At 58.1% G+C, this 23026-nt stretch overlaps 2 protein-coding genes across 3 annotated transcripts; both read right to left on the bottom strand.

The window, feature by feature from the left end:
- Positions 1-3206: 3206 nt before the first annotated feature.
- TBL3 (transducin beta like 3) lies at positions 3207-14212 on the bottom strand. Its single transcript, XM_029048618.2, has 22 exons — positions 14106-14212; positions 10131-10182; positions 9395-9490; positions 8656-8703; positions 8406-8547; positions 8216-8300; positions 7951-8121; positions 7788-7863; positions 7595-7691; positions 7237-7463; positions 7001-7142; positions 6215-6273; positions 5827-5930; positions 5576-5708; positions 5252-5482; positions 5091-5161; positions 4856-5012; positions 4546-4604; positions 4132-4235; positions 3910-3981; positions 3671-3829; positions 3207-3481 (listed from the first exon to the last, which is right to left on the bottom strand). Exons 1-22 carry the CDS (start codon positions 14147-14149, stop codon positions 3369-3371), a joined length of 2442 nt encoding a protein of 813 aa, XP_028904451.1. The 5' UTR covers positions 14150-14212; the 3' UTR covers positions 3207-3368.
- Positions 14213-17064: 2852 nt separating this feature from the next.
- RNF151 (ring finger protein 151) lies at positions 17065-22993 on the bottom strand. Of its 2 annotated transcripts, none has more exons than XM_029048617.1 (4): positions 22907-22993; positions 20373-20518; positions 18965-19061; positions 17065-17556 (listed from the first exon to the last, which is right to left on the bottom strand). In XM_029048617.1, exons 1-4 carry the CDS (start codon positions 22907-22909, stop codon positions 17143-17145), a joined length of 660 nt encoding a protein of 219 aa, XP_028904450.1. In that variant the 5' UTR covers positions 22910-22993; the 3' UTR covers positions 17065-17142. The 2 variants fall into 2 exon arrangements, with proteins under 2 accessions (XP_028904450.1, XP_039770988.1); XM_039915054.1 differs by having other exon boundaries at positions 20373-20478; positions 22907-22979.
- Positions 22994-23026: the final 33 nt, after the last annotated feature.

Genomic DNA, 23026 nt, shown 5'->3' with positions numbered 1-23026 from the left:
TCCCCTTGGAAGCGGGGTCGCTGCGGAGGTCGGACAGGGTCCTCCCCAAGCTCAAAGGTCAGGTCTGCCCGGAGACAGGGAGGGGGCCCTCAGGGCCTCGTCTCGGGCTTCCACTCCCACCCCACTGCACCCCCCAAATCACGGCTGTTGGTGGGTGTGCAGTGGGGCACATGTGGGGCATGTGTGTGCATGTGGCATGGGGGTGTGCATGCTTTGGGGGGGGTGACTGGTAGGTCATGGGCTAGCTGGGGGTCTCTAAAGGCCCCTCTCCCTAACCCTCTTTTTCTCTTTCTGGCTGCGCTGCAGATGTGGCCCTGCTGTCCAGGGCCAGGCTGTGGGTCAGGGGTCAGGGTAGGGGTCGGGTCGGGGGACTGAGCCGAGCGTCCACCCGGCTCCGGCTGCTGGAGGCCTATTCCAGGCAACTGCTGCGGGCCGAGGACAAGGTGGCCCAAGCCCAGACCGTGCTGGCCTTCTTCTCGGCGCAGCCCCAGGACCTGGCACCCAGCCTCCCCGACGGAAGGTCAGGCCCGCCGCCCCCCCGGGGTCAGGAATCTGCGTTGGGAGACTAGGGTGGGGTCATAGATCCTTGGGCACCATTCCCTCCTCATCCCCCCCCCACCTGCCATGGACCACCAGTAACCCCCCCACTGAATCTTGGGCCGGTGGCGGGCAAGGTAAATGGGCAGCCCCAAGGGAAAATGCCCAGGGCCAGCAGGTCCTTGGGCATCATCCTCTCCTCGTCCCCCCCCCCTTTCCCCCGCCACGGACCCCCGAGAGCCCTTCCCGGCCCTCATCATTCTTGGGAAAGTGGGGTCGGCGGTGGTCAAGCTGGCGGCCCGGAGGGCATCACCTCCTCCCCGTCCCGGCAGCGTGGTGATGCTGCCCGCCGCTCAGGCGGCCACAGGGGATGGGGGTCCGCGCAGCACCCCCAGCCCCACCATCCAGAGGACGGCAAGGCGGAGTTATCGCTGCTTGGAGGCCTTCCAGACCTACGATGTCACCGACCGCCCTTTTCACACCTCCCGTGCCCAGCGACTGCACGTGCTCGTCCCAGCACCTTCCGGTAGGCAGCTCGTTGGGGGGCACCAACGTCCCAGGACCGCTAACCCTCACTCTTCTGCCCGGCTGGGCCAGAGCTGGAGTGGCCTGTGGGTCATTGGGGACACACGAGCTTGGGCTATAGAGAAGCAGAAGCAGCGTGGCTCAATGGAAAAAGCCCAGGCTTGGGAGTCAGAGGTCATGGGTTCGAATCCCAGATCTGCCACTTGTCAGCTGTGTGACTGTAGGCAAGTCACTTTTCTGTGCCTCAGTGACCTCATCTGTAAAATAGGGATTAAGACTGTGAGCCTCACGTGGGACAACCTGATTACCCTGTATCTACCCCAGCACTTAGAACAGTGCTGTGCACATAGTAAACGCTTAACAAATACCAACATTATTATTAGTAGTATTAATTTCTCTGGGCCTCAGTTACTTCATCTGTAAAAAAAGGGGATTGAGAGTGAGCCCCATATTGAGCACTTTCCGGGTGCAGAGCACTATACTGAATATTTGGGAAAGTACAGTTCAGCAATAAAGTGATGATCCCTGCCTGGGGCAACCCTCATGGGACAGGAACTGTGTCCAACCTAACTTGTATCTATCTCACTGCTTGGCACAAAGTAAGCGCTTAATAGGTACCATTCATTCATTCAATCAACTTTACTGAGCACTTACGGTGTGCAGAACACTGAAGTAAGCGCTTGGGAGAGTACGGATATAAGAGTATAAACGGGGACACTCCCTGCCCACACTGAGTTTAATGTGGGCGTGGAGGTGGGGGCTCAAGCAGAGGGTCCTGGGATTGCCCCCGGGCCATGCCGAGTGCCACCCTGACCCTGACCTGCAGGCTGGTGGCTGGTGGAGAATGAGGAAGAACAGATTGCCTGGTTCCCCGCCCCCTACCTAGAGATGGCTCGGCCCTTTCCGGAGAGGGCTGCTCCCCACCCAGCGCTCCCCGGTATGACCCTCTGCCTTCCATCCCCCACTCCCTCCCTCGTCACCCCAATGGCACATCCCTCCCCCCTTTTAGCATTCCCACCTAGCAGGGCCCCTTCCCCACGCGGTCCCCACTGGTGTAACTTCACCAATCCACCCCCAACCCGGCCCCCGCTGGCACAGCCCAGCCGGCCGGCTTTGTCCTCCACCCACCACCCCCCGGCAGGCCCGCAGTGTGCCTACACCAGTGCAGCGCACGAGGCCCAGCGTGGGGACGAACTATCCGTGCCGGCCGGGGTGGTGTTGGACGCATTGGAGACGTCTGACAACGGCTGGTGGCTCTGCAGGTCAGTCCTGACCCACCCCCGGCCCCGTCGGGCCCAGAGAGCAGGGGCAGAGCGGGGCTGGGGGTGCAGGGCCTAGAGAAAGGGAACCCACCCCATCCCGTGGCTCTCTCCCCGGGTCAGGTTCCAGGGCCGCAGTGGCTTCCTGCCCTCCGCCGGCCTCCGGGCCTACCACCCGCCGCCGCCTGGACCACTGCAGGCCCTGCTGGGCCTCTTGCTTCAGGGTCCCAGTGCCCAGCCACCGGTCACCCTGGGCCCCCACTCTCCGGAGGACCATCCCACGGAGCTGCCCACCCGGTCCTGGGGCTCTGCGGGTGGGCCGGGCCGGACGGAGAGCCTCTCCGCGGTCCCGGCCCTGCCGGCCCGACCCACGCGCTCTGAGATAACGCAACGGTGCGGTGACCAGATGCCGGGCGCTGGGCCCAAGCTGGCCACCACCCCCAGGACCACCCGCCCACCCCCAGTCCTAGCTCCAGTTCCTAAGGGGCGGCTGGGGGTGGCCGAGAGCCACCGGGAGCCACAGGTAGGGCCGGATGGCAAGGGGGGCCCTCCTCTTCCCGAGCCCAGCCTGGCACTCAGGAACAGGTTGGCCCCCGCTGCAGGGGGCCCGATGGGGGCAGCGGCTGCACCCCCAGGCCTCAGCCCGGGCTCCGAGTTGGCGAAGCTTGGCCAGCTGGTAGAGTTGGGCAAAGGCAGCTCGCCCACACCCCGACGAGCTCTGCCTGGCCCACGCCTACCAGCACGAGGGCCCTCTGCCCGCCCCAGGAGCCCAGGCCGTTCGGCATGTGACAGGTGGACGGAGGGTTCCCTTCATAAACTGGGCCGGGGCCCTGAGCAGGCAGAGGAGGGGTGGTCCTAGGCTCTAAGAAAGGGGGGCTGGGCAGGGGAGCTGTCACCCTCATTTCATAAATAAACCCCTTTTTATCCAGTTCGTTCTGTTACAAATGTGGTGGGGAGGGGGGAGTCCACGGGCGCCACAAGATGGGGGGGTCGGAGAGGCTGGTTGGCAGAGAAGGGCGAGTCCACAGGTGCCACAGGACAGGGGGGTCAGAGGGGCTTTTCGGTTATGGTGGGCCCGGATGCCAATCGCATGTTCTGCCACATGAAATCCACAAACATAGCGGCCTGGAGGAGGCGGCCCAGGCGCTGAAAGTGCCGGTCTGGAGAGGGGGAGGGATCGGTCAGGCTCATGGAGGGGATGGCACCGGGCATTGCCCCCAGCCCCCTTCGCCACACATTCCCCCTGACCCTAGTCCAGGTGTCCCTCCCCCACTCTCAATGCTCGGCGCCCCCCTGCCCCTGCAGGCCGAGCCCTCCCACTGTGCCCGAGGCGGGGGACGGGTACACACCTGTGTAGGGGAGGAAGGCCTCGACGGCGGGCCGGATGCCCTGGTACTGCAGCAGCTGGTCGGGGGATTCGTGCCGCAGGAGGACCCCGAGCACGGCCTGGGCCACGTGGCAGTTCCGGGAGTTGGTGTTCCAGGTGACGGCGAAGCTCAGCACGGACTCTGGATGGAGGGGGCGGGGGTGAGGCTGGAGCCCGGCCCACCCCCTGCCCATCTCCCCCCGACCCAGGCCACACCCAGACCTTTCTGGTCCTGCCGCAGCCGCATGATGTTCTCCTCCAGCTTCTTCGGGCCGTCGGCTTCCCGCAGGATGGCTGTGGGCACGGGGGACGGGCTGAGTTCGGAGGCCCCGCTCCCCAGTCCCCACCCTTCTACGGGCATCCCCGGCCCCAAGATGTGCGGTACCCGGGCGGGAGGCCGGGGAGGAAACTAGCTGTGGGCGGCGGAGCGGTCCCCTCACTCACCGGTCACCACAGTCAGCACGGTGTGGGGTCGGTCCAGGGAGATGGCCAGGCCCAGGGCCTGCAGGTACCGTTTCTCGTGGAGCAGGTTGGACAGCTCTTGCTGCCTGCAATGGACCGGCGAGGAGGGGGTGGCCCGAGGTCAGCCGGGGGTCAGGGAGGGACAGGGTGGATGGGGGAGGCCCAGGTTCAGCATATGGGGAGGGGAGACAAGGTAGAAGGGGGTCAAGGTGGATGGGAAGTGGCCCAGGGTCGGCCGGGAAGAGGGGGGACAGGATGGACGGAGGGTGGCCCGGACGAGTCCAGCGAGAAGGGGACGGCGAGGGGGAAAGGGCCGAGGGCCCTGGGTCAGATGGGGGCAGAAGGGGATGGAGAAGGGTAGAAGGAAGGCAGGGAGGTGGCCCACCCCTCACTTACTTCAAAATCTCTTCCTCCTGCTTCGCCTGTTTCTCCGCCAGCTCCGTTTCCGTCACGTCCTGGAGAAAGACACCCGCGGTCCCCACCACGGGTCAGCCCCCGCCACCATCCAGCCACTGGTCCGCCCAGCGGGGTTGGTGGGCTCAGAGAAAACCGACACCCCCTGTGCCTGGTCTGGCCTGACCCCGCTGCCAGTTAAGAGTCCGCCCACCCAACCGCCCACCACGTACCTCCCGGGGCAAGAGGCGGACGGCTGGCCCAGCCCCTGTGCCAGGTGAGAGTCCGCCCGCCGCCCGGCCCGGCCACGTACCTCCCAGAGCACGACGCAAGCGTCGCCGGCCCCACTGAGGGCCTGGTTGTCCTGCCGATTGCAGTGCAGCCCCCACACCTTGTCCTCGTGGGCGTCCAGGGTCTGCACGCACTCGTTGGTCTTGATGGTCCAGAGCTTCAGCAGCCCATCCGAGCCACTGAGGAAGAGGAGAAGATGGGGGTTCTTGCTTCCCGCTCCTGCCTCCCGCCCCCCCTGCCCCCGGCCGCACCCGCACCTGGAGAGCAGCTGGGTCCCTCGGCTCACGAACGTCACCTTCAGCACAGACGCGTCGTGGCCCTCGAATGTCTGTGGGGCGGCAGGGGGAGGGGGTACAGACCCCCGTCACGGGACCTGAGGCCGGCGGCCGCCCCCCACCATCCCGGCCCCTGCCCTCACCTTCAGGCAGGCCAGGTCCTGCAGCGCCCAGAGCTTGATGCAGCTGTCGGCCGAGGCGGTGGCCAGCACCTGGTCCATGGGGGAGAACTGGACGCACCAGATGCCGCGCCGGTGTCCGGACAGCACCCCCAGCAGGGTGAGGTCCGGCAGCGTCCAAAGCTTGGCCAGGTGGTCCTGGGACCCCGTGGCCAGCAGCTTGTTGTTTGGGGACACGGCCACGCTGTTGATGTCCTGGAGGGGATGGGTCGCGGGGTCAGCACCCTCCCCACCCAGCCCCACGGTCAGAGGCCGCCCGGACCACCCACCCCGGCCCTCTGGATCGACCTTGTCGTGGACCCTCTGGGTGGCCTGGGCCTGCAGGGGGAGTAGGCCGGGCCCCGAGCCGGAGATCTTGGCAAGGGGCCACAGCTTCACGGTACAGTCCTGGCTGCCGGTCACCACGAAGTTCTCCTGCATCCTGGGCGCCGGTCACCGGGTGGGTGGACGATGAGAAAAAGCATCCCGGCTCAGGCTCCGGAACCACCCACCCTGCCCCGCCCCCACGGCCCCGGCTGCCCCTCTGCCCCCACGGATACCTGGAGCAGCTGACGGTGCCCACGCTGTGGGTGTGTCCGGTGCCAACCCCCACGCAGCTGACCGCTCCAGCCTTGCCCAACTTCCACAGCCGCACACTGTGGTCCTGCAACGGACCGTTAATTCAGTCCATCGAGTTTACCGGGCGCTTACCGTGTGCACAGCACTGTACTAACCGCTTCGGAGCGTAGAACAGAACAATGAACAGACACATTCCCTGGCCAGCTGGGACCGCCAGTGGGCACAGAGGGACCCCCTCCCCAACCCTGGGACCCACTGGCCCTGCCCCCCAACCCTCCCTCCCACTGAGGATTCTCTCGCTCTCTCTCCCAGACCACTAGCCACCTCCACCCACCAGTGGCCCCGGGGGGCCACACCATCCCCCTTGACCTTGCCACAGCTGGCGAAGAGTCGTCCCTTCCGAAAGACGTCCAGGGCCAGGACCGTGTCTGCAGGGGGGACGATGGAGGAGGGTGAGAGGAGCAGGGGCCCCGCTGAGCACCAAGGTCCCCCCGACCCCCACCGCCAATCCTCACACCACCCCCCTGACCCCCAGCCATCCCTGCTGCTGGAGGGACTGCGGCTAGACATCGGGAAGGACTTCCCCCACCAAGCGAGGAGAGGCGCAGCGTGGCCTGGTGGCTAAAGCCCAGGCCTAGGCGTTAGAGGCCATGGCTTCTAATTCCGGATCCACTACATGTTTGCTGTGTGACCTTGGGCTAGTCACTTCACTCTCTGTGCCTCAGTTACCTCATCTATAAAATGGGGATTGAAACTAAGAGCCCCAAGGGGGACAGGGACCTGGTTCTAACCCCGGCTATGCCACACATCTTCTGGGTGACCTTGGGCATGTCACAACTTCTCTGGGCCTCAGTTCCTTCATCTGTACAGTGCTCTGCACACGGGAAGGCCTCAATAAATACGACTGAATGAACGAACGAATGAATCTGTAAAATGGGGATTAAGACTGTGGGCCCCATGTGGGACAGGGGCTGGGTCCAACCTGCTTAGCTTGTATCTACCCCAGCGCTCAGAACAGTGTTTGACACATAGTAAGCACCTAACAAATACCATTATCATCATTCTTACTATCTCCATCCGGGCTGCCTGGGGCAGAGGAAGGGGAGAGCCGTGGGGGCGGGGAAGGGGGAGAGGGGGTCGTCGGCAGCCCCTCACCGGTGTGGCCGTAGAGGATCTGGCAGGAGGAGGTGGCCAGCTCGAACACCTTGAGCTGGGGGCTGTTGGTGGCCACGACGATGTGCGAGTCGTCCGGTCCCAGGAAGCGCACGTCCAGCACCTCATCGTTGTGCCCTGCGAACTGAAGGACGGGGGCCCGGGGCCTCAGGCCGCTGCCCCCGAAGGGGCCCTGGGTGGCGGCCCCCCAGCCCGCCCGCCCACCACCTGCCCGCTACCTGCTTCCGCAGCCGCAGGGTCAGGGCGTCGTAGAGCAGGATGTTGTGCTCGGCGGTGACGGTGGCCACCAGGCCGGCGGCCGGCACCAGGACACAGTGAGTCAGGCTGCGGCCGGCCTCCGCTTCTCCTCTGCGGTCGTCGGCGGGGAGCCCCGGGCCCGAGGGATGGGGCTGCTCCTGGCGATGCACGCACGCTCCCGATGCCGCCGCCCACACACACAACAGTCCTGTGGAAGAACGAGGGGCCGGGGGTCACCCACTGGGTGGAGGCCCGGTCCAGATCGGGGCCGAAATAGGCGCCCGGCCCTGCCGTGGCGAGGCCCCCGGCCCGGGGGTCCCGTCTCTGTTGCACACTCACCGCGGCTGCCGGCGGTCAGGAAGTGGAGCCCCCCACTCTTCACGCCCAGCGCCGAGAAGTCGGGCCCTTCCGGCAGCAACACCGCCGTCTCCACGCTCTGTGAGGTGAGAGACCGCCCCGCCCGGGATGGTCAGTCCCTTGGGGCCCCCTCTGTCCCGCCCCTGCCCTTTCCTCCCCTCCGCCCCAGGCCCACCTCAAACACCGGGATGGTCCGCTTGGTCTGCCTCGTCTTCAGGTCCCACACGGTGCAGATCTTGTCGCGCCCAGAGCTGGGGGACGGGTGGCCCGAGTCAGGTCTCCGTCCCTGACGACCCCGGGCCCCACCCCGGTCCTCCCAATCCCGGTCCCCGGCCGACCTGATCATCGTGTCCCCGTCGGGACCGAAGGCCAACGAGGTGACGGCGCTGTAGTGGCCCTCCAGGACGGCCACGCAGGCGGCCGAGCGCAGGTCCCACAGGCGGATCTTGTAGTCCATGGCCGAGGAGAAGAGCTGCAGCCGCGAGATGTCCGGGTGGAAGGCGACCAGGCTGGGGGCGGATGCGTGGGCCGGCGGTCAGCCCAGGGGCCGCCGGGCCGCCAGTCACCCCGGCCACCCGGCCGCCTCCCCGCAGGCCCACTTACTGCACGACACCCGGGGAGCCGCAGAGGTTGTGCGTCCCGTGCTGCCTCACCACGTCCCACAGCTTGACAGAGCCGTCGCAGCCTCCTGGGAGGGGTCGCGGGGGAGGTCAGCCCGGGCATGGGGGCCGCCCCGCCAGACCCCGCGAGGCCCGGCGCCGTCCCCCAGCCCGGCCCCCGCGGCGGCGGGTACCTGTGGCGAGCAGCGTGGCCGTGGGGTCGAAGGCCATGGAGGCCACGGGGGCGGAGTGCACGGCTCGCCACGTGCGGGTGCGTTGGGCCTGGCGCCACGCCCACTGGGTCAGCAGCAGCGCCCGGCTCCCGGTCACCAGCACCTGCGGGAAGACCCGGGCTTCGGCCTCAGGGGGGTCCCCCACCCCCCGCCCGGGATCCCTAGGGTCATCTCGTCCACACCCCCACCTCCGGGACGGGCCCACACCCACCTCATCATCGGGGCTGAGGACGAACGCCGTGATGTCCTCCTGGTCCTCCTGCAGCCAAGAGCCATGCGGTGAGGGGCGAAGCCCGGGGAGGAGCGGGTAGGGCCGGGGGAGCAGGGGGCCGTCCGCCTCCCCCCTGCAAGGGGCAGACAGGGAAACCCCCAAGGAGAACCACGCCCTCTGTTCCCACTGGGTGCTCCCAACCTCTCAGTACAGTGCTCTATTCCCAGGAAGTGCTCAGTAAGAACCGCTGACCGACTGATCAATGGCATTTATTGAGCACTTCCAGCGTGCAGGGCACTGTACTGAGCACTTGGGAGAGTACCACGTAACAAGATACCCGACATTTCCCGCCCACTGCAAGCTTACAGTCTAGAGGGGGAGACAGACATCAGTAGAAATCAATACATGACAGATGAGACTGAAAACTCCTCAAGGGCAGGGATCACGTCAATTTACTCTATTGGACTCTCCCAAGTGCTCAGTATTCACACATTCATTTGATCGTATTTATTAAGCGCTTCCAGTGTGCCGAGCGCTGCACTAAGCGCTTAGGAAAGTACAATGCAACAATAAAGAGTGACAATCCCTGCCCACAATGAGCTCAGATAACAGACGGGCAGTTGAGACCGCTGGTTGCTGAGGCCAGAAGAGGCATCCCTCCGGACGGAGCGAACCGCACAAGGGTGACAGGTGACCCCCCAGCCCCCCGGGCCGGCCCGGCTCCTCTCCCACCCCTCACCTGTTCCAGCCTCTGCTCCAGGGCCCCCGTGGCCACATCCAGAACGTTCAGCTTGCTGCCACAGACGCAGAACATGTGTTGCCCGTCGCTGCTGATCTGGAGAGGGGGGTGAGGGGTGGACGGTGGGGCAGGGGGAGGAGCGGGGAATGATAATAATGATGGTACTCGTTAAGTGCTCACTCTGTGCCATGCACTGTTCTAAGCACTGGGGAAGATACAGGTTAATCAGGTTGGACGCAGTCCCTTCCCCACACGGACCTCACACTCTCAATCTCCATTTTCCAAATGAGGGAACCGAGGGCCAGAAGAGTGAAGCGACTCGCCCAAGATCACCCAGCAGACAAGCGGCAGAGCTGGGACTTGAACCTAGGTCCTTCTGACTGCCGGGCCAGGGCTCTACCCACTAGACCACCTTGCTTCTCCACAGGAAGACCGGAGGGCTCACCCCCAAGCCTCTGGGGCCGAGAAACTGCGGATCCCTGACTCGACCCCCGAGGCGGGACAGACGCCACCCCCCACCCCGCCAACTTCCCAGAGGTGTCAGAGACGGTGTCGGCCCTCCCCCAGCACTTCGACCCCAAGCTAAAGGGGGCGACGAGGCGGGGAAGGGGCTGGGAAAGCCACCCTTGGGGGGCAGAAGAGGGAGGCGAGGAGGTGGGAGGTGGGCGTGACCCCACTGCCCCCACGCCAGTCACACGATTCCCAGCCTGGGTCCTCCCTCCCGCCCCGACGTTACCTGGATTTTCCCTCCTTTGAAGAACGGCTCGATCTTCCGAGAGACGGCATAGCTGCGGGGAAGAGAACGGGAAGGCTCCTGGTCAGTCAATCGTATTTATTGAGCCCCTACGGCATGTAGAGCACTGTACTAAGCGCTTGGGGGAGGAGGATACGACAATATAACAGATACGTTCCCTGCCTACAACAAGCTTACAGTCTAGAGGGGGAGGCAGATATTATTAGAAATAATTACAGATACGGACATAAGTGCTGTGGAGCTCAAGTCAGGGGTGGGCCTGGTGCCTCAGTTTCCTCATCTGTAAAATGGGGATGAAAAATCTGTTCTCCCTATTCTTTAGACTGTGACCCCCCATGTGGGTCAGGGACAGGGTCTGGTCACCTTGTATTTCCCCTCAAACTTCCCATCGTCCCCGCTCCTCGCCCCCACCATCTCTTTCCCCTAATGACCAAGCCACATACTTCATCAATAAAATTGAAACCATTAGGTGTCATCACCCCAAAAATATCCCCTGCTACTCCCCAATCCCCCACTTCCTCTTTTCCCCCATGGTATGTGCCAGACACTGTGCTATGCACTGTGTTATACAAATTATTCAGATTGGACACAGTCCCCGTCCCACATGGGGCTCACGGTCTTCATCCCCTTTTACAGATGAGGGAACAGAGGCCCAGAGAAGTGAAGCAACTTTTCCAAGGTCATACAGCGGACAAGTGGCGGAGCCGGGATTAAGCCAGGTCTTTCTGACTCCCGGGGCCGGGCTCTACCCCCAGGCCACGCTGCTTCTCGTGGGCTCTTCCTCCTCTGCCCTCTTCGGCTCTGCCTACATTGCTCAAGAAGAGATCTCTTGCCTCCTCCCTAAATCTCCCCCCTCCACCTGTGCTTCTGACCCAGTCCTTTAAAACACTCGCCTCCTCCCTTCTTCCCTCCTTGACTGCCAACTTCGACTGTTTACTTTCCAACGGCTTCTTCCCCACTGCTTTCAAACATGCCCGTGTCTCCCCCATCCTAAAAATCCACTCCCTTAACCCCATGGCTCCCTCCAGTTATCGCCCCATCTCCCTCTTATCCTTCCTCTCCCAACTCCTCGAGCAAGTTGCCTACACCCACCATCTATCTCAAGTTCCTCTCCTCCTGTTTCTCCTCGGGCCCTGCCCATCTGGCTTCCGTCCCCTTCGCTCCACAGAAACAGCGCTAAGGTCACCAACGACCTTCTTCTCCGCCAAACCTGATGGCCTCTCCTCCATCCTAATCCTCCTAGAGCTCTCATCTGCCTCCGACACTGTCGACCACCCCCTTTTCCTTGAATCTTTATCCATCCTTGGCTTCACTGATACTGTCTTCAGTCAGTCGATTGTACTTACTGAGCGCTTGCTGGGCGCAGAACACATTTCAACAATAAACCGACACGTTCCCTGCCCACAACGAGCTTACAGTCTAGAGGGGGAGAAAGACATTAATAGAAATAAATGGCAGATCTGGACATGAATGCTATGGGGCTGAGGTGGGGGGATGAATAAAGGGAGCAAGTCGGGGGACGCAGAAGAGGGTGGGGGAAGCAGAAAGGAGGGCTTAGGCAGGGAAGGCCTCTTGGAGGAGATGCCCCTTCAATAAGGCTTTGAAGCCGGGGGGAGTAACCGTCCGGGGAAGCAGCGTAGGCTTCGGAGTCAGAGGTCATGGGTTCGAATCCCGGCTCTGCCACTTGTCAGCTGTGTGACTGTGGGCAACTCACTTAACTTCTCTGTGCCTCAGTACCCTCATCTGTAAAATGGGGATTAATTGTGAGCCTCACGTGGGACAACCTAATTACCCTGTTTCTACTCCAGTGCTTAGAACAGTGCTCTGCACATAGTAAGTGCTTAACAAATACCAACATTATTATGAGGCGGGAGGGCGTCCCGGGCCAGAGGCAGGATGTGGGCGAGAGGTCGGCGGCGAGATAGAGGAGGTTCTCCTACCTATCTGACCACTCCTTAGTTTCTTTTGCTGGCTCCTCCTCTGCCTCCCGCCCCCTGACAGTGGGGGAGTCCCTCCAGGATCAGTTCTAGGTCCCCTTCTATTCTCCCTCCACACTCACCCCCTTAGAGAACTCACTCACTCCCATGGCTTCAACTATCATCTCTACGCGGATGACGCCCAAATCTACATCCCGACCTCTCTCCTGCCCTGCAATCTCGCAGTTCCTCCTGTCTCCAGAACCACCTGGCTGTCCCACTGACACCGCAAACTAAACATGTCCTGAACTGAACCTCTTATCATCCCTGTCCTCTCGACGCCAACCCCTTTCCCAAACTCCCTCCCCGTCCATATCCGCCAGACGACCACTCTCCCCACCTTCAAAACATTATTAGGGTCGCGTCTCCTCCAAGAGGCCTTCCCCGCATTAAGCCCTCTTTTCCCCCCAAGTCATCTAAGTAATTGGATCTGTGACCTCTGGGCATTTGATACTTGCTCCGTGCTCAACCCCACATGAATATTTACATTACCATCTGTCTTCCCCTATAGACCGTACGCTCGTTATGGGCAGGGAACATGTCTAACTCTGTTGTACTGAACTCTCCCAAGCACTTAGTCCAGTTCTCTGCACATAATAAGTGCTCCATAAAGTGCTATTAACCCAGCCTTTAGCACAGTACTTGGTTCAATGTATTTACAAATATCACAGTTATTATTGTCAAACACGGTGGAGTGTGTGTATGAATGGATAACACCACACAAACACACAGGCACAAAACTCTCCCAGGTCCATTCGCCACGTCCAACTGTAATTTATGGTACTTTTAAAGTGCTTACTATGTGCCTGGCACTCTACTAAGCGCCGGTGTAGATAGAAGCTAATCAGGTTGGACCCAGTCCCTGTCCCACTGGGGCTCACAATCTAAGCAGGAGGGAGGAGAATTTCACTGATTTTAACATCCACCTCCCCGCCTAGACTATACGCTCCTCGTGGGCAGGGATCGTGCCTAATTCTACCAAACTCTCCCAAGCGCTCAGTACGGGGCTACTGATGGTAATGTGGAGCCAGGTGAGAAGGGAGCGTGGCTGAATGGAAACAGCAGGGGCTTAGGAGTCAGAGGTGATGGGTTCGAATCCCGGCTCTGCCACTTGTCAGCTGTGTGACTGTGGGCAAGTCACTTCACTTCTCTGTGCCTCAGTTACCTCATCTGTAAAATGGGGATTAACCGTGAGCCTCACGTGGGACAACCTGATTACCCTGTATCCACCCCAGCGCTTAGAACGGTGCTCGGCACATAGTAAGCACTTAACAAATACCAAAATTAAATTAATTAAGGGAGGTGTAGACTGGCTAATGGGGAGACAGGACTGCGGTAAGAGAAGCACCGTGGCCCTATGGAAAGAGCCCGGGCTTGGGAGTCAGAGGTCATGGGTTCGAATCCCGGCTCTGCCACTTGTCAGCTGTGTCACTGTGGGCAAGTCACTTCACTTCTCTGTGCCTCAGTTACCTCATCTGTAAAATGGGGATTAACTGTGAGTCTCGCGTGGGACAACCTGATGACCCCGTATTTCCCCCAGCGCTTAGAACAGTGCTCTGCACACAGTAAGCGCTTAACAAATATCAACATTATTCATTCAATTGTACTTATTGAGCGCTTACTGTGTGCAGAGCACTGTACTTAGCATTTGGGAGAGTAGGATGCAACAATAAGCAGTGACATTCCCTGCCCACAGTGAGCTTACAATCTAGAGTGGGGAGACACACATCAATACAAATAAATAAAATGACAGATGTGGAAATAAGTGGTGTGCGGCTGGGACGGGGGAAGAGCAAAGGGGGCGAGTCGGGGTGATGCTGGCTCTTCCAAGCGCTTAGTCCAGTGCTCTGCTCACACCAAGCGCTCGATGAATCCGACTGAAAGGGCAGTGGCTGGCCCAAGGCGGGCGCGGGATTCGAACCCGCGACCTCGGAGTGCCCCTGCCCCCTCCCCCCGCCCGGGGTCAGCGAGCGCCCCTCACTTGGTCTTGAAGAGGACGGGGGCTCGGGGGTCGCCGTCGGCCATGCTGCCCGGGACGCCTCCCGCGGGAAAACAACGCCACTAACACGTGGGAGAAGGAAGGGGGCGCGCCCGGCGCGCGATGCTCACGACGCTTCCGGCGCGCTCCGGTGACGTCAAGCCCCACCTCGCGTGGGCGCCGGCGCCATCTTTGTTACGGGCAACAGACCTGCCCGGAAGCGTCGCCATCTTTGTTACGGGCAAAAGACCTGCCCGGCCGCGGCGCCATCTTTCTTGTGGGCAGAGAACTTCCCCGGATGCCGGGCCGCTCCTTCCGGTCCGCCTTCTGAGGTAATTTTTTTTTTTGAAGTGATTTTTTTTTTTTTTTTAAGCGCTCCTTATGCGCCGGGCATCGTACTGAGCGCCCGGGAAGATATAGGAGAAGCAGCGGGGCTCAGTGGAAAGAGCCAGGGCTTGGGAGTCAGAGGTCGTGGGTGCGAATCCCGACTCTGCCCCTTGTCAGCTGGGTGACTATGGGCAAGTCACTTCTCTGGGCCTCAGTGACCTCATCTGGTAAATGGGATGAAGACTGGGAGCCCCCCACGTGGGACAACCTGATTACCCTGTATCTACCCCAGCGCTTAGAACAGTGCTTTGCACGTCGTAAGCGCTTAACAAAATGCCATCATTATTATTATCATCGAGGGGTTCTAGGGCCATAGGAAGCCTGCTCTGACTAAGCGCCCTGTTCATTCATGCAATAGTATTTATTGAGCGCTTACTATGTGCAGAGCACTGTGCTAAGCGCTTGGAATGGACAAATCAGCAACAGAGACAGTCCATTTCCCCTTCTGTGTCAGCCTTGCATTTGAATTTGTACCCCTTAGTCACCCACAGCACTTATATACAAATCTGTAATTTATTACAATGTCCAACTTCCCCTCTTGACCACAAACTCCTTGTGGGCGAGGAGTCGTCTCCTTACTCCCAGTAAAATCCTTTTTCCTCGAGAAAGATTAGCCCCTCACCAATTTTTTAAAATGCTGGGGTAGGTATGAGATAATCAAGTTGGACACAGTCCCTGTCCCACATGGGGCTCACAGTCTTCATCCTCATTTTACAGAGAGGACTGAGGCCCAGAGAGGTGAAGTACTTTCCCAAGCGCGTAGAAAACGCTCAATAGATACGATTGATTGATTATTGGGGTGCCCCTTGGACTTCCAACTTCATAAGCCACCCCAGCTCATCAAAGGCGTGCCCAGCTTTTGCTCATCAGAAAATTTGAATCTGGTTTCCAGTTTCATAATGTCGGTATTTGTTAAGCACTGTTCTAAGCGCTGGGGTAGATACAGGGTCATCAGGTTGTCCCATGTGAGGCTCACAGTTAATCCCCATTTTCCAGATGAGGTCACTGAGGCCCAGAGAAGTGGTGACTTGCCCACAGTCACCCAGCTGACAAGTGACAGCGCCGGGATTCGCACCCATGACCTCTGACTCCCAAACCCGGGCTCTTTCCGCTGAGCCACGCTGCTTCTCTTGTATCTACCCCGGTGCTCAGTACAATGCCTGGCGCATAAGGAGCGCTTAAGAAGCAGTTTATGCCTGGAAAGATAAAAGATGCATGGAAAGATTAGGAAGATGCATTCAATAGGGGTTATTACAGCCACCTCCCTCCCTTCCGTTTTGAGCTCTTTATCCCTCTTCTGCTACTTTAATTTCAACTGTATTCCCCATGCATGTGTCTGTTGGAGAACTGGAGCTTGAAGACGAGTTTCTGGTCGAGTTGCTTGCAAATGTGGACAAGTGTGTTATCTTTTGGGAGTGTAGACGAGTGATTTGTAGGGTTGAAAGGAGCTGCTCCGATTGAGGAGAAGCTTTTGCGAGTTTCGAGAGACAAGAAGGCCAAAGCCAAAATGGCACTGAGGCCCTGCAAACAGCCCCAAGACAGCACCACACACAGAGTGTGTGTGTTTTGGGTCTTTTCAAGCCCACATACATCCGAAGGTGAATTTCACCATCAATGGGGTCTTTTTGGAGCACGAAGAATAACTATTTAGGTACAGGGTAGCTGGGGCAGAGAGGGGCGTTAATACGTGTTTTTATGGTCAATGAGAGCATAGACCTGAGTGTTTTTCCAGAATCAATGAGAATGTAGGCATGACTATTATTTCTAAAGTGGCTGGAGGGTGTAGATGAGAGGGTTATCCTAGGGTGGCCGGGGTAGGGTTTAATAATAATAATGTTGGTATTTGTTAAGCGCTTACTATGTGCCGAGCACTGTTCTAAGCGCTGGGGTAGACACAGGGGAATCAGGTTGTCCCACGTGGGGCTCACAGTCTTAATCCCCATTTTACAGATGAGGGAACTGAGGCACAGAGAAGTTAAGTGACTTGCCCAAAGTCACACAGCTGACAAATGGCCGGGCCGGGATTCGAACCCATGACCTCTGACTCCAAAGCCCGTGCTCTTTCCACTGAGCCACGCTGCTTCTCGTTTAGGTGAGTGCATTATTCTAGGGTGGCTGGGGGGAGTGCAATCATAATATTAATGGTATTTGTTAAGCATTTACTATGAGCCAAGCACCATTCTAAGTACTGGGGGACATACAAGGTAATGAAGTTGTCCCAAGTAGGGCTCACAGTCTTCATCCCCATTTTCCAGATGAGGTCACTGAGGCCCAGAGAAGTGAAGTGACTGGTCCAAGGCCACACAGCAGACAAGCGGCAGATCCGGGACTAGAACCCATGACCTCTGAATCCCAAGGCCACGCTCTTTCCACTATGGTACGCTGCAGAGAAGTGGATTGTCCTAGGGCGCTGGGGCAGGGGTAAGTGAGCGGATTGGCGCGGCTCGGGCGGGGAGACGAGTGGATTATTCCAAGGCGGCCGGGGGCTGTGGGGTCAGGATCTGGGGGTCCGGGGCCTGAGGGTCCGGGACGCTGGGCCCGTGGACGGCGGCGGGAAGGAGACTGAGGCCGGCCCTCCCCGTCCGGCCGGCTCCATCCGACCTTTACATTTATTGACGGCAAAGGGGGTCCCGGGGAGGGGTCCGCCCCCGCCTCACGCCGACGGGCCGAGGCCGTCCACCCGGCTCCTCTCCAGGCGCCCTCCCAGCCGCGCCAGCTGGGCGTGCATGCCTCGCGCGGCCCGGCGCAGGTGTCGGAGGGATCGGTCCAGCTGTGCCAGGAGCAGCTGGCAAGATGCCTGCCGCCGTCGCCGCCTCCTCTCCTCCTGCAGCTGGTGGGGGTAGTCACGGGGGGCGCGGGCGGCGGTCAGCGGAGCCTCACAGCCCCGGGCGGAGGGCCGCCGTCCGTGCGGGCAGCGTTGGCCGTGGCCGCTCAGGTCCTTGCGTGGCACCCAGGCCGGGCAGCCGGGGTGGGGGCAAGGGGCGGGCTCGTACTGGCAGGACAGCAGGTGGATCCGGCGGTGGTGGAGGGGCACAGTGACCAGGCAGCCCTCCTGGACATTCTTACACTGGACGCAACGGGGAGAGAAGGTGGGCAGACTGAAGGTTAGAGGGAGACACAGGAGAGTCTCCCCTCCTCCTACGCCACCCCCGCGAGGCAGAGGAAACAGCTGTCGGCTCGTTGTGGGCAGGGAATGCATCTGGTATATAATGATGGTATTTCTTAAGCACTTACTATGTGCCAAGCACTGTTCTAAGCCCTGGGGTAAACACAAAGTCATCAGGTTGGACTCAGTCCCGGTCCCACATGGGGCTCACAGATTCCATCCCCATTTTAAAGAGGAGGGAACTGTGAAGTGACTTGCCCCAGGTCACAAAACAGACAAGCGGTGGAGCCGGGATTAGAACCCATGACCTTCTGATTCCCAGGCCCATACTCTCTCTAGTAGGCCAGTGCTCTCCCAAGCGCTTAGAACCGTGCTCTGCACACAGTAAGGCCCCAAAAGTGCCACTGAATAAATGAACTGAGTCCCAGAGAAGGGAGGGAGCTGGGCAAGGATCACTCGGCAGCAGGACAGAAGCAGCGTGACTTAGTGGGTAGAAGCCGGGCCTGGGAGTCAGGAGGACCTGGGTTCTAATCCCGGTGCCGCCATATGTCTGCTCTGTCACCTTGGGCAAGTCACTTCACTTCTCTGGACCTTAGCGACCTCACTGGTAAAATGGGGATTGAGACCGTGAGCCCCACCGGGGACAGGGACTGTGTCCAACCTGATTACCTTGCATCCATCCAAGTGCTTAGAACAGTGCTTGGCACTTAGTAAGCACTTAACAAGTACAATAATACTGTGAACTCGGTAATGTGCTTGATGTTAAATCGTCCCCTCCCACGTGCTTAGTATAGTGCTTTAAATGCAGTAAGCACTTAATAAATATGATTATGATTATTATTATTAATAGTAATATAACAAGTGGGAAAATCCCGGTTCTGCCATTTGTCAGCTGTGTGACTTTGGGCAAGTCACTTCTCCGTGCCTTAGTTACCTCATCTGTAAAATGAGGATTAAGACTGTGAGACCCACGTGGAACAACCTGATCATTTTGTATCCTCCCCAGTGGTTAGAATAGTGCTTTGCACACAGTAATAATAATGTTGGTATTTGTTAAGCGCTTACTATGTGCCAAGCACTGTTCTAAGCTAAGCAGTAAGCACTTAATAGATGCCATTTAAAAACAAATGGGTCCAGAGAGGTTAATTGACTGGGTCAAGCAGCCTGGGGTCAGTCTTAGACCTCCCCCTCCCCGGCTACTGACCTCGGGCCCATCTACGTTGGCGAGTTAGTCATCTGGGGCTGGGGTTGGGCCTGGCACTGCCCAGCCCAGGCAAAAAGGGGTGGGCGAGCCCACAGGGTGGTGATGGTGATGGTGGTGATGGTGGGGCGGATGATGGGTCGGAGGTCGGGGGTTTTGCCACATTACCTTCACTTGCAGGCGGTTGATCTGCCTTCGGAGTTCATGCCTGTGAACTAATTGCTTCACCTTCACTTCACGCCTGCAGCACGGACACGTCCTCTGCCTGCAGGAAAGCCCAGTTCGGTCAGTTGGTCGTATTTACTGAGTGCTTCCTGCGTGCAGAGCACCGTACGAAGCACTTGGGACAGGGCCATAGAATACATATATCTCTAATTCTGTTCATTTATAATGATGCTACTGATGCCTCTTTACTTGTTTTGATGTCTGTCTCCCCTCTTCTAGACTGCGAGCTCGGTGTGGGCAGGGATTGTCTCTATTTGGTGCTGAATTGTACTCTCCCAAGCACTTAGTACAGTGCTGTGCACACAGTAAGTGCTCAATAAATACGATTAAATGAATGAATTAACAATAAACAGACACATTCGCTGCCCACATTGAGCTGACGGCCCCTTGGGCCTCTCGTGGGCACCCAAGGCCAGCCGGGATGGGTTGGAGCTGGGGGGTGGGGTGTCCCTGCCCCCCATTTAATAATAATAATAATGGAGAGAGAAGGGAACTCTAATCCCCATTTAATAACACTGGTACTTGCTAATAATAATGGTAGTTGTTAAGCGCTTACTATGTGCCAGGCACTGTACTAAGTGCTGGGGTAGATGCAAGTTGATCAGGTTGGATACAGTCCCTGTCCCCCATGGTCCTCGCAGTCTCAATCCCCATTTTACGGATGAGGTAATTGAACCCCAGATAAGTGAGGTGACTTGCCCAAGGCCCGCATAGCAGACAAGTGGTGAAGCCGGGATTAGAACACAGCTCAGTCCTTCCGACTCCCAGGCCTGGGCTCTGAGAGGAAACTGAGGCCCAGAGAGGCTTCCCCATAGGCCAGCGCAGAGCCTGAGGTATTCATTCATTCAGATTTATTGAGCGCTTACTGTGTGCAGAGCACTGTACTAAGCACTTGGGAGAGGGGCCTAGCGGAAAGAACATGGGCCTGGGAGTCAGAGGACCTGGGTTCTAATCCCCAGTCTGCCACTTGTCAGCTGTGTGACTGTGGGCAAGTCACTTAACTTTTCGGTGCCTCAGTTCCCTCATCTGTAAAGTGGGGATTAACTGTGAGCCTCACGTGGGACAACCTGATTACCCTGTATGTACCCCAGTGCTTAGAACAGTGCTCTGCACATAGAAAGCGCTTAACAAATACCAACATTATTATTATCTGCAAAATGGGATTCAGTGCCTGTTCTCTCTCCTCAAGACTGTGAGCCCCATGTGGAACCTGATTACCTCCTATCTGCCACAGTGCTTGGAAATGTTTAACCAATCCCCCAGCGCTTAGTACAGTGCCCGGCACCTAGAAAGCTGCCCATAGCCAATGAGATCACTCCTTCCCCACCCCCAGCCCCGCAGCCCGGCCTACCTCACCAGCCACCGCATGATGCATTTCCTGCAGAACGTGTGCCTGCATGGGAGTCCCACAGGCTGCCTCAGGACGCCGTAGCAAACCGAACACAGTAGGTGGGAGTCTGGCGGGGTGGCAAACAGGCTGACCTCATAGCCACCGCTCTGCAAGGCACCCCCGGTTAATCATGGTCATCATAATTATTATGATTATTATGGTATTTGTTAATAATAATAATAATAATGATGGTATTTGTTAAGCACTTACTATGTGCCAACCACTGTCCTAAGCGCTGGTGTCAATACAAAGTCATCAGGCTGTCCCACGTGGGGCTCCCAGTCTTCATCCCCATTTTACAGATGAGGTCACTGAGGCACGGAGAAGTGAAGTGACTTGCCCAAAGTCACCCAGGTGACAAGCGGCGGAGCGGGGATTAGAACCCACGGCCTCTGACTCGCAAGCTCGGGCTCTTCCCGCTAAACCACACCGCTTCTCTAAAGCCCTTACTCTGTGCGAGCCACTGTACTAAGTGCTGCGGTGGATACAAGCAAATTGGGTTGGAGACCGTCTCTGTCCCCATTTGACAGATGAGGGAAGTGAGGCTCAGAGAAGGGAAATGACCTGGCCACAGTCACACAGCAGACAAGAGGCAGAGTCGGGATTAGAACCCAGGTCCTTCTGACTCCCAGGCTCTACCCCGTACACAATGCTGCTGGGATACACAAAACAGGTGGCCATCACACTTTCAACTATTGCACCCAGGCAAGCGTCTCTCATTCTGTGCCTTTTCATTGTCGTATTTATTGAATGCTTACTATGTGCAGAACACTGTACTAAGCGCTTGAAATGTACAATTCAATGACCTGGGCCCTTGGGGCTTTTCATTTACTGAGCGCTTCCTGGGGGCGCTTCCTGGGGGCTGAGCGCTGTACTATGCACCTGGGAGAGGACAATAAACAATAGACACATTCCCTGTCTACTATGACCTCACAGTCAGGTACCTACTGTTGATTGATGATGATGGTACTTGTTAAGCGCTTACTCTGTGCCAAGCACTGTTCTAAACATTGGGAGAGATACAAGGTCATCAGTTTGTCCCAGGTGGGACTCACAGTCATGGGGCGGGAGGATCCAAGACCGCCTCCCTGAGCGATATTCAGCGCTTAGAACAGTGTTTGGCACACAGTAAGCGCTTAACATACCATCATTATTATTATTATTTGGGGTGGGGGTGTCCCAGCACCTTGGCCCCAACAACCCCTTCCCCTCCCTAGACAAGAAGCAGTGTGGCCGAGTGGCCAGAGCCCCGGCCTGGGAGTCCGAGAACCTGAGTTCTAATCCCAGCTCTGCCACTGATCTGCTGTGTGACCTTCGGCAGGTCACTTCACATCTCTGGGCATCAGTTATCTTGTGTACAATAAGGACTAAGACTGAATCCAACTTGATTAGCGTGTCTCTATCCCAGCACTTAGTACAGTGTCTGGCATATACTAAGTTCTTAAATACCATTTTAAAAAGAAAAATCAAGAGAAAAAAAAATAAATCGACAGAAATCAAATCCTCCAGAGTCAAAAATCTCTAAAAGCCCCCAGAGGGTGCCGGGAGCTCACCCACCCCATATCAGGCACAACACATTTCTTTCATGGTTATTTGTTAAGCGCTTATTACGTGCCAGGCACTGTGCTAAGCACTGGGGTTAGATAGAAGTTAATCAGGTTGGACCCAGTCCATTGCTTCATCCCCATTTTACCAATGAGGTGACAGGCAGAGCAGTGAGGTGACTTGCCCAAGGTCACACAGCAGAAAAATAGAACCAGGATTAGAATCCAGATCCTGATTCCCAGGCTTGTGCTCTCCCCCTTAAGCCGCGCTACTTCTGTTCTATTTGAGAAGCAGTGTGGCTAAGCGGAAGGAGCCCGGGCTTGGGAGTCAGAGGTCATGGGTTCTAATCCCAGCTCTGTCAGTTGACAGTAGAGATGGGACTAGAACCCAGGTTTCCTACCTCCCAGGCCGGGCTTCCTTTAGACCATGTCGCCACCCAAATATGGGCTACTAAGTCAAACATTAACGGCCTAGTGGAAAGAGCTGAGGATTTGGGTTCTAATCCTTGCTCCTTTGGCGAGCCATTTGGTTTTTCTGTGCCTCAGTTCCCTCATCTGTAAAATGGGGTTTAAGACTAAGGCACATGTGGGACATGGACTATTAGCCTATATCTACCCCAGTGCCAGGCACATAGTAAGCACTCAAAAGCAGCCATAAAAAGAGATACAGGGGAGGGGATTCCCCCTATATAATCAGTAGAGCAAAACAACACAGGCCTTTTAAGTCAGAAAGACCAGGGTTCTAATAACCCCTCTGCCACAGATCTGCAACGGGACCTTAGGCAAGTCATTTCACCACACCTGTTTTCTCATCTGCAAAATGAGGATTTAAGATGGTGAACCCACATGGGGCATGCCTGGGTCCAACCCGATTAGCTTGGCACTTAGAAGAGGGCTTTAGAAGTACTAAAATTATTGACCCCACCTACTTGGGGAGAAGCAGGCACTCACCATGTTCAGTCCTTTGGCGTTAACAGCCCTACTGAGGCCCAGCCCGGCCCGCTCCCGGGAACAAGCACCTGCATCACAGCTCCATTGTCAGCCCCCCTCACGCCCCCCGGGAGGGGGACG

The sequence above is a fragment of the Ornithorhynchus anatinus genome, chromosome 21, assembly GCF_004115215.2.
Source record: "Ornithorhynchus anatinus isolate Pmale09 chromosome 21, mOrnAna1.pri.v4, whole genome shotgun sequence".
In the NCBI taxonomy this organism is placed as follows: domain Eukaryota; kingdom Metazoa; phylum Chordata; class Mammalia; order Monotremata; family Ornithorhynchidae; genus Ornithorhynchus; species Ornithorhynchus anatinus.
The sequence above is the reverse complement of the archived record's forward strand: the minus strand, read 5'-3'. Positions and strand labels throughout refer to the sequence as shown.

Coding starts and splice junctions, on each gene's coding strand:
- TBL3 (XM_029048618.2), bottom strand. CDS start 14,149: ATGGCCGACGGCGACCCCCGAGCCCCCGTCCTCTTCAAGACCAA. Junction 6,274..7,000: donor GATCCTCTACGGCCACACCG/GTGAGGGGCTGC, acceptor TCCCCCCTGCAG/ACACGGTCCTGGCCCTGGAC. Junction 5,709..5,826: donor GGCACCGTCAGCTGCTCCAG/GTATCCGTGGGG, acceptor ACCGGCGCCCAG/GATGCAGGAGAACTTCGTGG.
- RNF151 (XM_029048617.1), bottom strand. Junction 19,062..20,372: donor ATCATGCGGTGGCTGGTGAG/GTAGGCCGGGCT, acceptor GCTTTCCTGCAG/GCAGAGGACGTGTCCGTGCT. Junction 17,557..18,964: donor TCAACCGCCTGCAAGTGAAG/GTAATGTGGCAA, acceptor CGTTGCGTCCAG/TGTAAGAATGTCCAGGAGGG.